At 37.8% G+C, this 13,339-nt stretch overlaps 1 protein-coding gene across 1 annotated transcript in view; it reads left to right on the forward strand.

Annotated features, from left to right (window-relative positions):
• LOC128644307 (meiosis-specific with OB domain-containing protein-like) overlaps positions 1-13,339 on the forward strand; it is a 127,730-nt gene that overhangs the window by 34,141 nt on the left and 80,250 nt on the right. Inside the window, exons 4-5 of the mRNA XM_053696974.1 lie at positions 6,127-6,258; positions 8,401-8,473. Coding sequence (XP_053552949.1) covers positions 6,127-6,258; positions 8,401-8,473 — 205 coding nt within the window. The remainder of the gene's footprint in view (positions 1-6,126; positions 6,259-8,400; positions 8,474-13,339) is intronic.

Consider the following 13,339-nt stretch of genomic DNA (forward strand, 5'->3'; position numbering starts at 1 on the left):
CCTATGCAAATATTTACATTGATTTATATATATACATATGATTATATATAGTTATAGATGCATACAGATATATATAGGAATATTTATTAATACATAGAACATATTCTGCTATGTGCAGAACATTGGAATGTGAAATATTTACAATAAATACTAAGTATAACACTTTATTAAATATGAATATTGCATAAATATGTTTTTACATGTTTTCATCTACTTAACTTGAAAGGGTTCCAATGCACATATATATATATATATATATATATATATATATATATATATATATATATATATATATATATATATATATGTCTGTATATGTGTGACATATGTATTTATGTGTTTATATGTGTATATATGTCTGTAAATATATATATATATATATATATATATATACACACATATAAATGCATATGTACAAACGTATATACATAAATATATACATATCTTTGAGCCCTTATAACTTTTGTGTGTAATATTTATTTTTAATAATTTTTGTTAGATGGTTTTATTATGAGTGTAACTGTACTTTGTAATAGGGATGTGCATTCAGGGTAAAATACTTACCTTAATGTGTTTTTTAAACTAAATGAAAAACTAATAGTGGAAAGAACGAATATTCTGGGAAATGAATGTCCTTGAATATTCGTTACAAAATTTTTGTTTTTAAAGAAAATTTCTTCCCTGCACATCCCTACTTTGTAATGTATATTTGATGTGTTTTGTGACACTTTTCTGTTTTGTAAAACAGTTAACCAAAGCTCTGAGGACGCACTAACCCAACCAGTGTTAACTTCAAATGCACTCAGGCAGTTGCTTTCAACTTGTAATACGAGTGTAAAACCTGATGCGTGCAAACACCCACGATAAACCAATTATCGCTTGCACGTAACTGTTAGCACTCCACTTATTATCTAGCCCTAAATGTAGGTAGTGAGCTGCTTTAAAAAGCCCGGACCTATTTTTGGTTCGTTCTGGCCCTAATCTCAAATATTTCTCTGTCTTCTGTTCCTGTTGAAGCTTTTCTCCTTGGTCTATCCACAGGAACAGTATTTAACTCTTCACTGGGTTCAATAAATATAGCAACTCTGACTGCATATTTTAACACCTTTATACCATTGCATTGTTTTCTAACCTTCAAATTGTCAGAAATAAATATTGCACATTACCAATATCTTTTTAGCAACAACAAAGAAAAAGGCCTTCATTTTGAAGCCTTATTTTTTAAAGCAGCTTTGTGTATCTTTTCTTTCTCACTCTTCCATAAAAGGTTTTATCTCTGCATTGCCATCTACTTAGAAACTTACGGCTAGATTTAGAGTTGGGCGGTAGCCGTGAAAACCAGCGTTAGAGGCTCCTAACGCTGGTTTTTACCGCCCTCTGGTATTTGGAGTCAGTCAGGAAAGGGTCTAACGCTCACTTTACAGCCGCAACTTTTCCATACCGCAGATCCCCTTACGTCAATTGCGTATCCTATCTTTTCAATGGGATCTTTCTAACGCCGGTATTTAGAGTCGTGGCTGAAGTGAGCGTTAGAAATCTAATGACAAAACTCCAGCCGCAGAAAAAAACCAGGAGTTAAGAGCTTTCTGGGCTAACGCCGGTTTATAAAGCTCTTAACTACTGTGCTCTAAAGTACACTAACACCCATAAACTACCTATGTACCCCTAAACCGAGGTCCCCCCACATCGCCGCCACTCTATTAAATTTTTTAACCCCTAATCTGCCGCTCCGTACACCGCCGCCAGCTAAATTATCCCTATGTACCCCTAATCTGCTGCCCCTAATACCGCCGACACCTATATTATATTTATTAACCCCTAATCTGCCCCCCCCCCAACGTCGCCGCCACCTACCTACACTTATTAACCCCTAATCTGCCGAGCGGACCTCACCGCTACTATAATAAAGTTATTAACCCCTAATCCGCCTCACTCCCGCCTCAATAACACTATAATAAATAGTATTAACCCCTAATCTGCCCTCCCTAACATCGCCGACACCTAACTTCAAGCATTAACCCCTAATCTGCCGACCAGAGCTCACCGATACTATAATACATTTTTTAACCCCTAAAGCTAAGTCTAACCCTAACACCCCCCTAAATTAAATATAATTTAAATCTAACAAAATAAATTATTCCTATTTAAAGCTAAATACTTACCTGTAAAATAAACCCTAATATAGCTACAATATAAATTATAATTATATTGTAGCTATTTTAGGATTAATATTTATTTTACAGGCAACTTTGTAATTATATTAACCAGGTACAATAACTATTAAATAGTTAATAACTATTTAATAGTTACCTAGTTAAAATAATTACAAAATTACCTGTAAAATAAATCCTAACCTAAGTTACAATTAAACCTAACACTACACTATCAATAAATTAATTAAATACAATACCTACAATTATCTACAATTAAACCTAACACTACACTATCAATAAATTAATTAAATAAAATACCTACAATTATCTACAATTAAACCTAACACTACACTATCAATAAATTAATTAAATACAATACCTACAAATAAATACAATTAAATAAACTAACTAAAGTACAAAAAATAAAAAAGAACTATGTTACAAAAAATAAAAAAATATTTACAAATATTAGAAAAATATTACAACAATTTTAAACTAATTACACCTACTCTAAGCCCCCTAATAAAATAACAAAGCCCCCCAAAATAAAAAAATGCCCTACCCTATTCTAAATTAAAAAAGTTCAAAGCTCTTTTACCTTACCAGCCCTGAAAAGGACCCTTTGCGGGGCATGCCCCAAAGAATTCAGCTCTTTTGCCTGTAAAAAAAACCCATACAATACCCCCCCCCGACATTACAACCCACCACCCACATACCCATAATCTAACCCAAACCCCCCTTAAATAAACCTAACACTAAGCCCCTGAAGATCTCCCTACCTTGTCTTCACCTCACCGGGTTCAGCGATCGGTCCAGAAGAGGGTCCGAAGTCTTGATCCAAGCGGCAGCTGAAGAACTCCATCATCAGGCTGAAGTCGGAAGTCCATCATCGGGATGAAGTCTTCTATCAAGCCGCATCTTCAATCTTCTTTCTTCCGGAGCGGAGCCATCTTCTTCCCAGTCGACGCGGATCCAACCTCTTCAAGCGACGCCTACTCGCCGAATGACGGTTCCTTTAAATGACGTCATCCAAGATGGCGTCCCTCGAATCCCGATTGGCTGATAGGATTTTATCAGCCAATCGGAATTAAGGTAGGAATATTCTGATTGGCTGATGGAATCAGCCAATCAGATTCAAGTTCAATCCGATTGGCTGATCCAATCAGCCAATCAGATTGAGCTTGCATTCTATTGGCTGTTCCGATCAGCCAATAGAATGCGAGCTCAATCTGATTGGCTGATTGGATCAGCCAATCGGATTGAACTTGAATCTGATTGGCTGATTCCATCAGCCAATCAGAATATTCCTACCTTAATTCCGATTGGCTGATAAAATCCTATCAGCCAATCGGAATTCGAGGGACGCCATCTTGGATGACGTCATTTAAAGGAACCGTCATTCGGCTAGTAGGCGTCGGTTGAAGAGGATGGATCCGCGTCGGTTCGGAAGAAGATGGCTCCGCTCCGCTCCAGAAGAAAGAAGATTGAAGATGCCGCTTGATAGAAGACTTCATCCCGATGATGGACTTCCGACTTCAGCCCGATGATGGAGTTCTTCAGCCGCCGCTTGGATCAAGACTTCGGACCCTCTTCTGGACCGATCGCTGAACCCGGTGAGGTGAAGACAAGGTAGGGAGATCTTCAGGGGCTTAGTGTTAGGTTTATTTAAGGGGGTTTGGGTTAGATTAGGGGTATGTGGGTGGTGGGTTGTAATGTTGGGGGGGGGATATTGTATGTTTTTTTTTACAGGCAAAAGAGCTGAATTATTTGGGGCATGCCCCACAAAAGGTCCTTTTAAGGGCTGGTAAGGTAAAAGAGCTTTGAACTTTTTTAATTTAGAATAGGGTAGGGCATTTTTTTATTTTGGGGTCTTTGTTATTTTATTAGGGGGCTAGGAGTAGGTGTAATTAGTTTAAAATTGTTGTAATATTTTTCTGTTTGTAAATATTTTTTTATTTTTTGTAACTTAGTTCTTTTTTATTTTTTGTACTTTAGTTAGTTTATTTAATTGTAGATAATTGTAGGTATTTTATTTAATTAATTTATTGATAGTGTAGTGTTAGGTTTAATTGTAACTTAGGTTAGGATTTATTTTCCAGGTAATTTTGTAATTATTTTAACTAGGTAACTATTAAATAGTTATTAACTATTTAATAGCTATTGTACCTGGTTAATATAATTACAAAGTTGCCTGTAAAATAAATATTAATCCTAAAATCGATACAATATAATTATAATTTATATTGTAGCTATATTAGGGTTTATTTTACAGGTAAGTATTTAGCTTTAAATAGGAATAAGTTATTTAATAATAGTTAATTTATTTCGTTAGATTTAAATTATATTTAATTTAGGGGGGTATTAGGGTTAGGGTTAGATTTAGCTTTAGGGGTTAAAACATTTATTAGAATAGCGGTGAGCTCCGGTCGGCAGATTAGGGGTTAATGTTTGAAGTTAGGTGTCGGCGATGTTAGGGAGGGCAGATTAGGGGTTAATACTATTTATTATAGGGTTATTGAGGCGGGAGTGAGGCGGATTAGGGGTTAATACATTTATTATAGTAGCGGTGCGGTTCGGTCGGCAGATTAGGGTTTAATTATTGTAGGTAGGTGGAGGCGACGTTGTGGGGGGCAGATTAGGGGTTAATAAATATAATATAATATAAAATATAATATTGGGGTCGGCGGTGTTAGGGGCAGCAGATTAGGGGTACATAGGGATAATGTAGGTAGCGGCGGTTTACGGAGCGACAGATTAGGGGTTAAAAAAAATATGCAGGTATCAGCGATAGCGGGGGCGGCAGAATAGGGGTTAATAAGTGTAAGATTAGGGGTGTTTAGACTCGGGGTACATGTTAGAGTGTTAGGTGCAGACGTAGGAAGTGTTTCCCCATAGAAAACAATGGGGCTGCGTTAGGAGCTGAACGCTGCTTTTTTGCAGGTTTTTTTTTCAGCTCAAATGGCCCCATTGTTTTCTATGGGGGAATCGTGCACGAGCACGTTTTTGAAGCTGGCCGTGTCCGTAAGCACAGCTGGAATTTAGAGTTGCAGTGGCGTTAAATTATGCTCTACGCTCCCTTTTTGGAGCCTAACGCACTGAAAACGCAGCCATTCTGTGAACTCTAAATACCAGCGGTATTTAAAAGGTGCAGGGGGAAAAAAGCATGCGTAGCTAACGCACCCCTTTGGCCGCAGAACTCTAAATCTAGCCGTCAATCTTTATCCAACCGATTCTTTTAAAATTTTCAGGCAATTAAATATCTACATAAAACCAACTATTAAAGGGATAGTTTACTCCGGAATTGTTATTTTTTTAAAAGATAGATAATCCCTTTATTACAGATTCCTCTGTTTTGCATAACTATCACAGTTATATTTATATACTTTTTACCTCTGTGATTACCTTGTATCTAAGCCTTTGCAGATTGCCCCCTTATTTCATTTTTTTTTTGACAGATTGCATTTAGCCAATCAGTGCCTTCTCACAGGCTCTTACGCCCTCTAGCTGTGAAAAACTGCCAAATGCATTGAAATAAGGGGCGGCCTTCAAGGTTTTAGAAATTAGCATATGAGCCTACCTAGGTTTAACTTTCAACAAAGAATACCAAGAGAACAAACCAAATTTGATCATAAAAGTGAATTGAAAAGTTGTTTAAAATTGCATTCCCTATCTGATTCATCAAAGTTTAATTTTGACTAGACTGTCGCTTTAAATGTACTTTATCTAAATCATGTACTTTTCCCACCAACTAACTTTACTATCCCATAAAACCCTCTTGCAAATCTGTAAATCCATAATATCTTACACCTATGGATGTTACCACAAGCAGTGGGTTATACCATTGCTATACGGTAAGTTTTCTCACAATACAAGTAAACATTTGTAGCCTCTATAGAGCAATCTGATATAAGTGCTCTATAAAGAAGTAAGATATTACTTATGCATGTTTAGTAAAAACAGTTTATCTTCGTAGATATTGGGTTAGAGAGATACACATTCAGTTTTACAATAAGAGATTCTCCAACATCGTTTATAAATGCATCTTCCTGGGGAAGAGAGGAATACATAAAGTCTCTTTCTGCCAGTTTCCGTGTTGGAGATTGTGGTATGTTGCAATATTATTTGTTTGTTTTTATTTGTAAACTTATATAAGAAGTCAGAAATGCTTCATCTGTATTTAAAAATACATGCTATATCCACTTTGTTCCCAGTTTTGCAATGCCAGGTATAATATAGTTGTTAAAGGGACACTGAACCCATACCAAGAGAATGAATAAAATTTGATAATATGAGTAAATTAGAAAGTTGCTTAAAATGTCATGCTCTATCTGAATCACGAAAGAAAAATTTGGTTTCAGTGTCCCTTTAATGTTTTGATGATGCACCCAATGTTTAATTACTTTGCCTAAGTAGTGGTTATATTCAGAGCTTGAGAATATTCACCCCCTCCCCAATAATTAGAAATGCAATTTCTTAGATTCTTACTTCTGTATGTAACCTACCTGTCTGAAACAAAATGTTTGGTTTAAACCATTGTCTGCTGCATAATGTGGATCTGCAATGCAATTTAATGTGGCTTGGCAATGAAGATGTTAATTAGAATTATAGATTAATATGGATATATTATTTTTTAAATGTGTGAAACCAGAACATATAAATAGAAGAATGGCTTCCACCAAACCGGGGTCTCATACCTCTCTTTATTTAATGGGAGAGGACAGGACTCTAGAAGTGTCCATTCTGCCTCATTAAATACTGCACAGTGTATTCTTGGAGCAGATGATCACCATTACTATGATGCTCACCTGATAAATAGAGGGGGGTTGACCTCCTTTTAAAAGAGGAGAATACCTTCTTTCACTTGTGGGGTTTCATATCCCTCTAGTTAAATCAGAGTAAGAGATAGAGGGGCAGATTTACTATCGCTGGAGCGATCATGTCCGCCCGACATAGCTGAATTTCCAACAGCATACGCTGTTGGCATTTAACATTGCACAAGCAGTTCTAGTGAACTGCTTGTGCAATGCCACCCCTGCAGATTTGTGGCCAATTGGCCGCTAGCAGGGGGTGAAACAAGGGGAACAGGGGCCATTCACCCCTTGTTAAATCAGCCCCAGAGGCTCTATAGTAGGCCATATCCCTCACAACTAGAAATTACCTGGTTTCTAGTGAGGCAGTTGATCACTGTTTTTAACAGTGATCACTTGCATCCCAGGTGGACTAGTGACCTCAAGTAAAAAAGGGAATTCTCCCCTTTTAAATGAGGAGTCAATTGTAACTTTAGCACAAACAAGGGAGAAGCCCCTTCCCCCTGGGTATAAGTGCTGCTGCAGGTTATTGCAGTTTTTAAGGCAATCACCTGCATTTTACATGGAATATGAGCTTTAAAGCCCTCTAGCTGCAGACTCACTAAAAAGAAACTCATAGATCATCAGGGATTTGTTTGTTACCTGTGATGTCACTACACACACATGTGGTGACATCACGGAACGTTCCAAGCATAGCCTGCATTTAAAAATGGAACTGCAGCCTACTTTCTTTGCTGTAGTTCAGGGGCCCCTAATATCTGGATCGAGAGGGAGACCACTATATTTTTAAAAATAGTTTAAAGGTGCAACATAGATTATATTTATGTAACAGTGCAATAAATCAATAATATATATATTTTTGAATTTGTATGTATTAAATATGATATAGATAAACAAAGAAAAATTGAATGTTTGTTAACCCCTTCTCACCGTTAGGACGTTCCATGCTGTCCTAACAGAGCTGGGCTTTAAAGCCGTTAGGACGGCATGGAATGTCCTACCATATAAGGCGTCCTGCAGCTTCCCCCTTTTGTAGAAGGCAAGGATCGGCCTGGGGTGTGTCTAGCAGTGCAGGCAGTCCCCCATGATCTGATTTCGGCCTTAACGATTGCGTGATTTCATTTTTACTAATAGTGTTTGCATCAAAACTTCGTTACAATTTAAACACTATTATTCTGCCACAAAGGGGTCAAGCAGATGTATGACTAATTCCCTAACATTTTCATTCCCAAAAATGTTATAATTGCTATGTGAAGCCAATATTTTCATGAAAACACATGCAACATATATTACAAAGACCTGAAAAGACAGAAGACATAATATACATTTAATTTCTACATTGCATTCTCTCTGGTTGGTTTACACAGTGCTGAACACATTTTTATTTGTATTGATAATGTAAGTGTAAAAATAATTGATTTTGTTTAATTTCCCTTCAGTTAGAATTGAAAATCCACTTGTACAAACAAAAGATGTTGAGCGAGAAGAAAAATTTAATCCTTCAACACCGAGGTAAATTAAAAACGTCATGATCTCTGCATGTAAGATAGTTAGCCACATATTTGTCAGAATGTTCGGTGAATACATAATATATCAAGATTACAGTATCAGGTAACTGATTTAGAGTACATATAACGATTAAAAATACATTCATTGCCATTATACATATGATTATCTGTCATTTATCACTAATAATTCTATTGTTTGGGTCTGATATTTATGCGGTTTATATAGCACTGGTTATGGTTAAACAAACCGTGTACTGTTGGAGCACAAATCCGCATGCATGGTTTTTTTTACCACACGTGCTAATGTGCTCACGTATTACAAGTTGAAAGTAAAAAGAACACGACTTCGTAGTCGGATCCTTATGCTCAAAAGGGCGCTTCACATAATTGCGATTGCATAATCGCATTTCCCCCATAGAATTTAATGGAGCCTCGTTTTCATGCCGACAAACTAACAGCCACAGCTTGTGCAACTCTGATCACAACACAGCATTGATATATATATATATATATCAATTAAAATTTTTGCATAGAAAATTAGCACATCTAGGCAAGTTCCCCACTTGCGTTTCTCCAGTAAAACTCCACATACATTCAGTGGCGGCTGGTGAATTTTTAGGATGGTGGTGCACAAGACCCCACCCCTATGAGAAAACCACGCCCCTTTGAAAAGACACACCCCTTTTAAAAAGCCACACCCCCTTTAAAAGCCACACCCCTTTGAGAAAGTCACGCCCCTCAAATGGCCCCACCCATTTGAACCAGCAGTGTTTTTGGTCATCGTCTTGTTGAAATATCCAGCCCCTGGGGTAACTTCAACTAAAGTTTGTGACTGATTCCTCAACATTATTCTCAAGTATCTGCTGATATTGAGTGGAATCCATGAGACCCTCAACAAGATTCCCAGTACAGGTCTTTGCAGGTGGTCTGTGGGCTGTTTTTGACCGTTCTCACCATCCTTTGCCTCTCCGATATTTTACTTGGCCTGCCACTTCTGGCTTAACAAGAACTGTGCCTGTGGTCTTCCATATCCTCACTATGTTCCTCTCAGTGGACACTGACATCTTAAATCTATGCAATAGCTTTTTGTAGCCTTCCTCTAAACCATGATGTTGAACAATCTTTGTTTTTAGGTCATTTGAGAGTTGTTTTGAGGCCCCCATGTTGCCACTCTTTAGAGGAGAGTCATAGAGAACAGCTTGCAATTGCCCACCTTAAAACCTTTTCTCATGATTGGATACACCTGTCTATGAAGTTTAAGGCTTAATGGGCTCACCAAACCAATTTTGTCTTCCAATTTATCAGTGCTAGGTAGTTACAGGTATTCAAATCAACAAAAAAACAAGGGTGCCCAACAATGTTCCCTCTAATTTTGTTGAGAAGTGGGCGCCAAAAAATTTACCTGTGCAAATTTTGGGCAAGTGATCAAAATGTGTGCGCACTTGAAAACATAACACACATACACAAACCCACACACAGATATTCACATAACCCTCTCCCTCACATTCTCAAGCACACTCACACCCTCTCCCTCACATTCTCAAGCACACTCACACCCTCTCCCTCACATTCTCAAGCACACTCACACCCTCTCCCTCACATTCTCAAGCACACTCACACCCTCTCCCTCACATTCTCAAGCACACTCACACCCTCTCCCTCACATTCTCAAGCACACTCACACCCTCTCCCTCACATTCTCAAGCACACTCACACCCTCTCCCTCACATTCTCAAGCACACTCACACCCTCTCCCTCACATTCTCAAGCACACTCACACCTTCTCCCTCACATTCTCAAGCACACTCACACCTTCTCCCTCACATTCTCAAGCACACTCACACCTTCTCCCTCACATTCTCAAGCACACTCACACCCTCTCCCTCACATTCTCAAGCACACTCACACCCTCACAAGCTCTTAAACACACACATCCACACACACAGCCACACACACTCACACAGCCACACACACTCACACAGCCACACACACTCACCTCACACCCAGCAAACCAACATTTGGTTAGCAAACAATTTATCTAAACTGCAGAATCTAAAGTGTGCTGTGTGCAAAAAAGCAAAGCAACAGTTCATGGGAGTCACTTATGCAGAAGTGACACAAGATTACCCTTAATCCTAAACCTAATGCAAACATTTAGTAAACTCTAATAGATAAGCATCTTATAAATCAAAGAAAAGAATAATAGAGTGGCGCTTGAAAAGCTAGAGGTGTACACTTGTTTTAAAATTAGTTCAGAAAATATAATATAATAAAATAAATATCAGATCCAAAAAATCCAAAGTATTTAAATATATATAAATTATTTAGGGATTTACTACAAATAAAATGTAATAAACTGATAAGCATAAAACATATATTAATGTAATCATTCATCCATCCAATTAATTCAAAACGCATGTTGTGGGCACAACTAAAAATGAGATGTTAATAATATTAAAAATCTGGATAGTATAAAAAGAAGATAAAGTCAATGATGTTGAAAAAAGGATGCCTCTTGTATCCCAAAAAGATACTGAAAAAATATCCCAGCCCCAGGTGATAGTATAGAATCCTAGTCCGTAGTTACAAGATATTTCTCACATGTTTGTATAGGAGCCGGAGGAATACCCCAGTGTTTGAAAAAAATGAAGCTAGGCTAGCGGTGGTGTATTTGTAATCCACAGCGTCGCTCGTGGCCGTCTTATTATACAGGGAGTGCAGAATTATTAGGCAAGTTGTATTTTTGAGGATTAATTTTATTATTGAACAACAACCATGTTCTCAATGAACCCAAAAAACTCATTAATATCAAAGCTGAATAGTTTTGGAAGTAGTTTCTTCTGTTAAGTGTGATCAGTCCACGGGTCATCATTACTTGTGGGATATTAACTGCTCCCCTACAGGAAGTGCAAGAGGATTCACCCAGCAGAGTTGCTATATAGCTCCTCCCCTCTACGTCACCTCCAGTCATTCTCTTGCACCCAACGACTAGATAGGATGTGTGAGAGAACTATGGTGATATATTTAGTTTTTATATCTTCAATCAAAAGTTTGTTATTTTATAATAGCACCGGAGTGTGTTATTCCTTCTCTGGTAGAATTTGAAGAAGAATCTACCTGAGTTTTTCTATGATTTTAGCCGGAGTAGTTAAGATCATATTGCTGTTTCTCGGCCATCTGAGGAGAGGTAAACTTCAGACCAGGGGACAGCAGGCAGATTAATCTGCAAAGAGGTATGTAGCAGTTTATTATTTTCTGACATGGAATTGATGAGAAAATCCTGCCATACCGTTATAATGTAAACTCAGCCTTGAATGCAGTAGATGTAGCTGATATCAGGCTGTCATGTATGTATATTTTACACTTCAGTTTTCTGGGAAATGGTACTTCTCTGGCTTTTAAACTGTATACATAGACTTAACCTATTTTGCAGGGACTTGCAATAGGTTTTAAATGACAATTAATTATTGAGGTAAAACGTTTTTTTGCTGGCATGTAAAAACGTTTTTTTCTCTGAGGTACTGGGTGAAAAAATATTTTGGGCACTTTTTTTCCACTTGGCAATAGTTTTGATTTAAATTAGAGCAGTTCACTGATCCCTCTCACTGTTATGTGTGTGGGGGAGGGGCCATTTTGGTGCTTTCACTACGCATCAGAAAAAACTCAGTCAGAGGTTCATTTTCTTCCTGCATGATCCGGTTCATCTCTACAGAGTTCAGGGATCTCAAAAGCCTTTTTTGAGGGAAGTAATCATTACAGCAGAGCTGTGCTGATGGTATTGACTGTGATATAAAAAACGTTTATTTGTGTATTTTTTTCTGCTGCCTGGGTTAGTTATCATTTGCTGAGGGGAACAATCCTTTGCTAAAACTGTATATTTTGACAAAGATTGATGCTATAACTTAATTATTTTATCTGTTATAATATTTTTCTGTGCTTCTTAAAGGCACAGTTCGTTTTCATATTATTTGTAAATTACTTTGAAAAGTATTTCCAAGTTGCTGTTTATTTGCTAGTGTGTTAAACATGTCTGATTGAGAGGAATATCTCTGTGCTATATGTGTTAATGCCAAAGTGGAGCCCAATAGAAATTTATGTACTAAATGTATTGATGCTACTTTAAAAAATAGTCAATCTGTACAAATTGAACATATTTCACCAAACGAGGGGAGAGTTATGCCGACTAACTCGCCTCACGTGTCAGTACCTGCATCTCCCGCTCAGGAGGTGCGTGATATTGTAGCGCCGAGTGCATCTGGGCGGCCATTACAAATCACATTACAAGATATGGCTACTGTTATGACTGAAGTTTTGGCTAAACTACCAGAACTAAGAGGTAAACGTGATCACTCTGGGATGAGAACAGAGTGCGCTGATAATGCAAGGGCCATGTCTGATACTGCGTCACAGTTTGCAGAACGTGAAGACGGAGAGCTTCATTCTGTGGGTGACGGTTCTGATCCAAATAAACTGGACTCAGACATTTCAAATTTTAAATTTAAGCTTGAGAACCTCCGTGTGTTACTAGGGGAGGTATTAGCGGCTCTGAATGATTGTAACACAGTTGCAATCCCAGAAAAAATGTGTAGGTTGGATAAATATTTTGCGGTACCGACGAGTACTGACGTTTTTCCTATACCTAAGAGACTTACTGACATTGTTACTAAGGAGTGGGATAGACCCGGTGTGCCTTTCTCACCCCCTCCTATATTCAGAAAAATGTTTCCAATAGACGCCGCCACACGGGACTTATGGCAAATGGTCCCTAAGGTGGAGGGAGCAGTTTCTACTTTAGCTAAGCGTACCACTATCCCAGTGGAGGATAGCTGTGCTTTTTCAGATCCAATGGATAAAAAATTAGAGGGTTACC

This window comes from Bombina bombina, unplaced genomic scaffold, assembly GCF_027579735.1.
Source record: "Bombina bombina isolate aBomBom1 unplaced genomic scaffold, aBomBom1.pri scaffold_870, whole genome shotgun sequence".
NCBI lineage: Eukaryota > Metazoa > Chordata > Amphibia > Anura > Bombinatoridae > Bombina > Bombina bombina.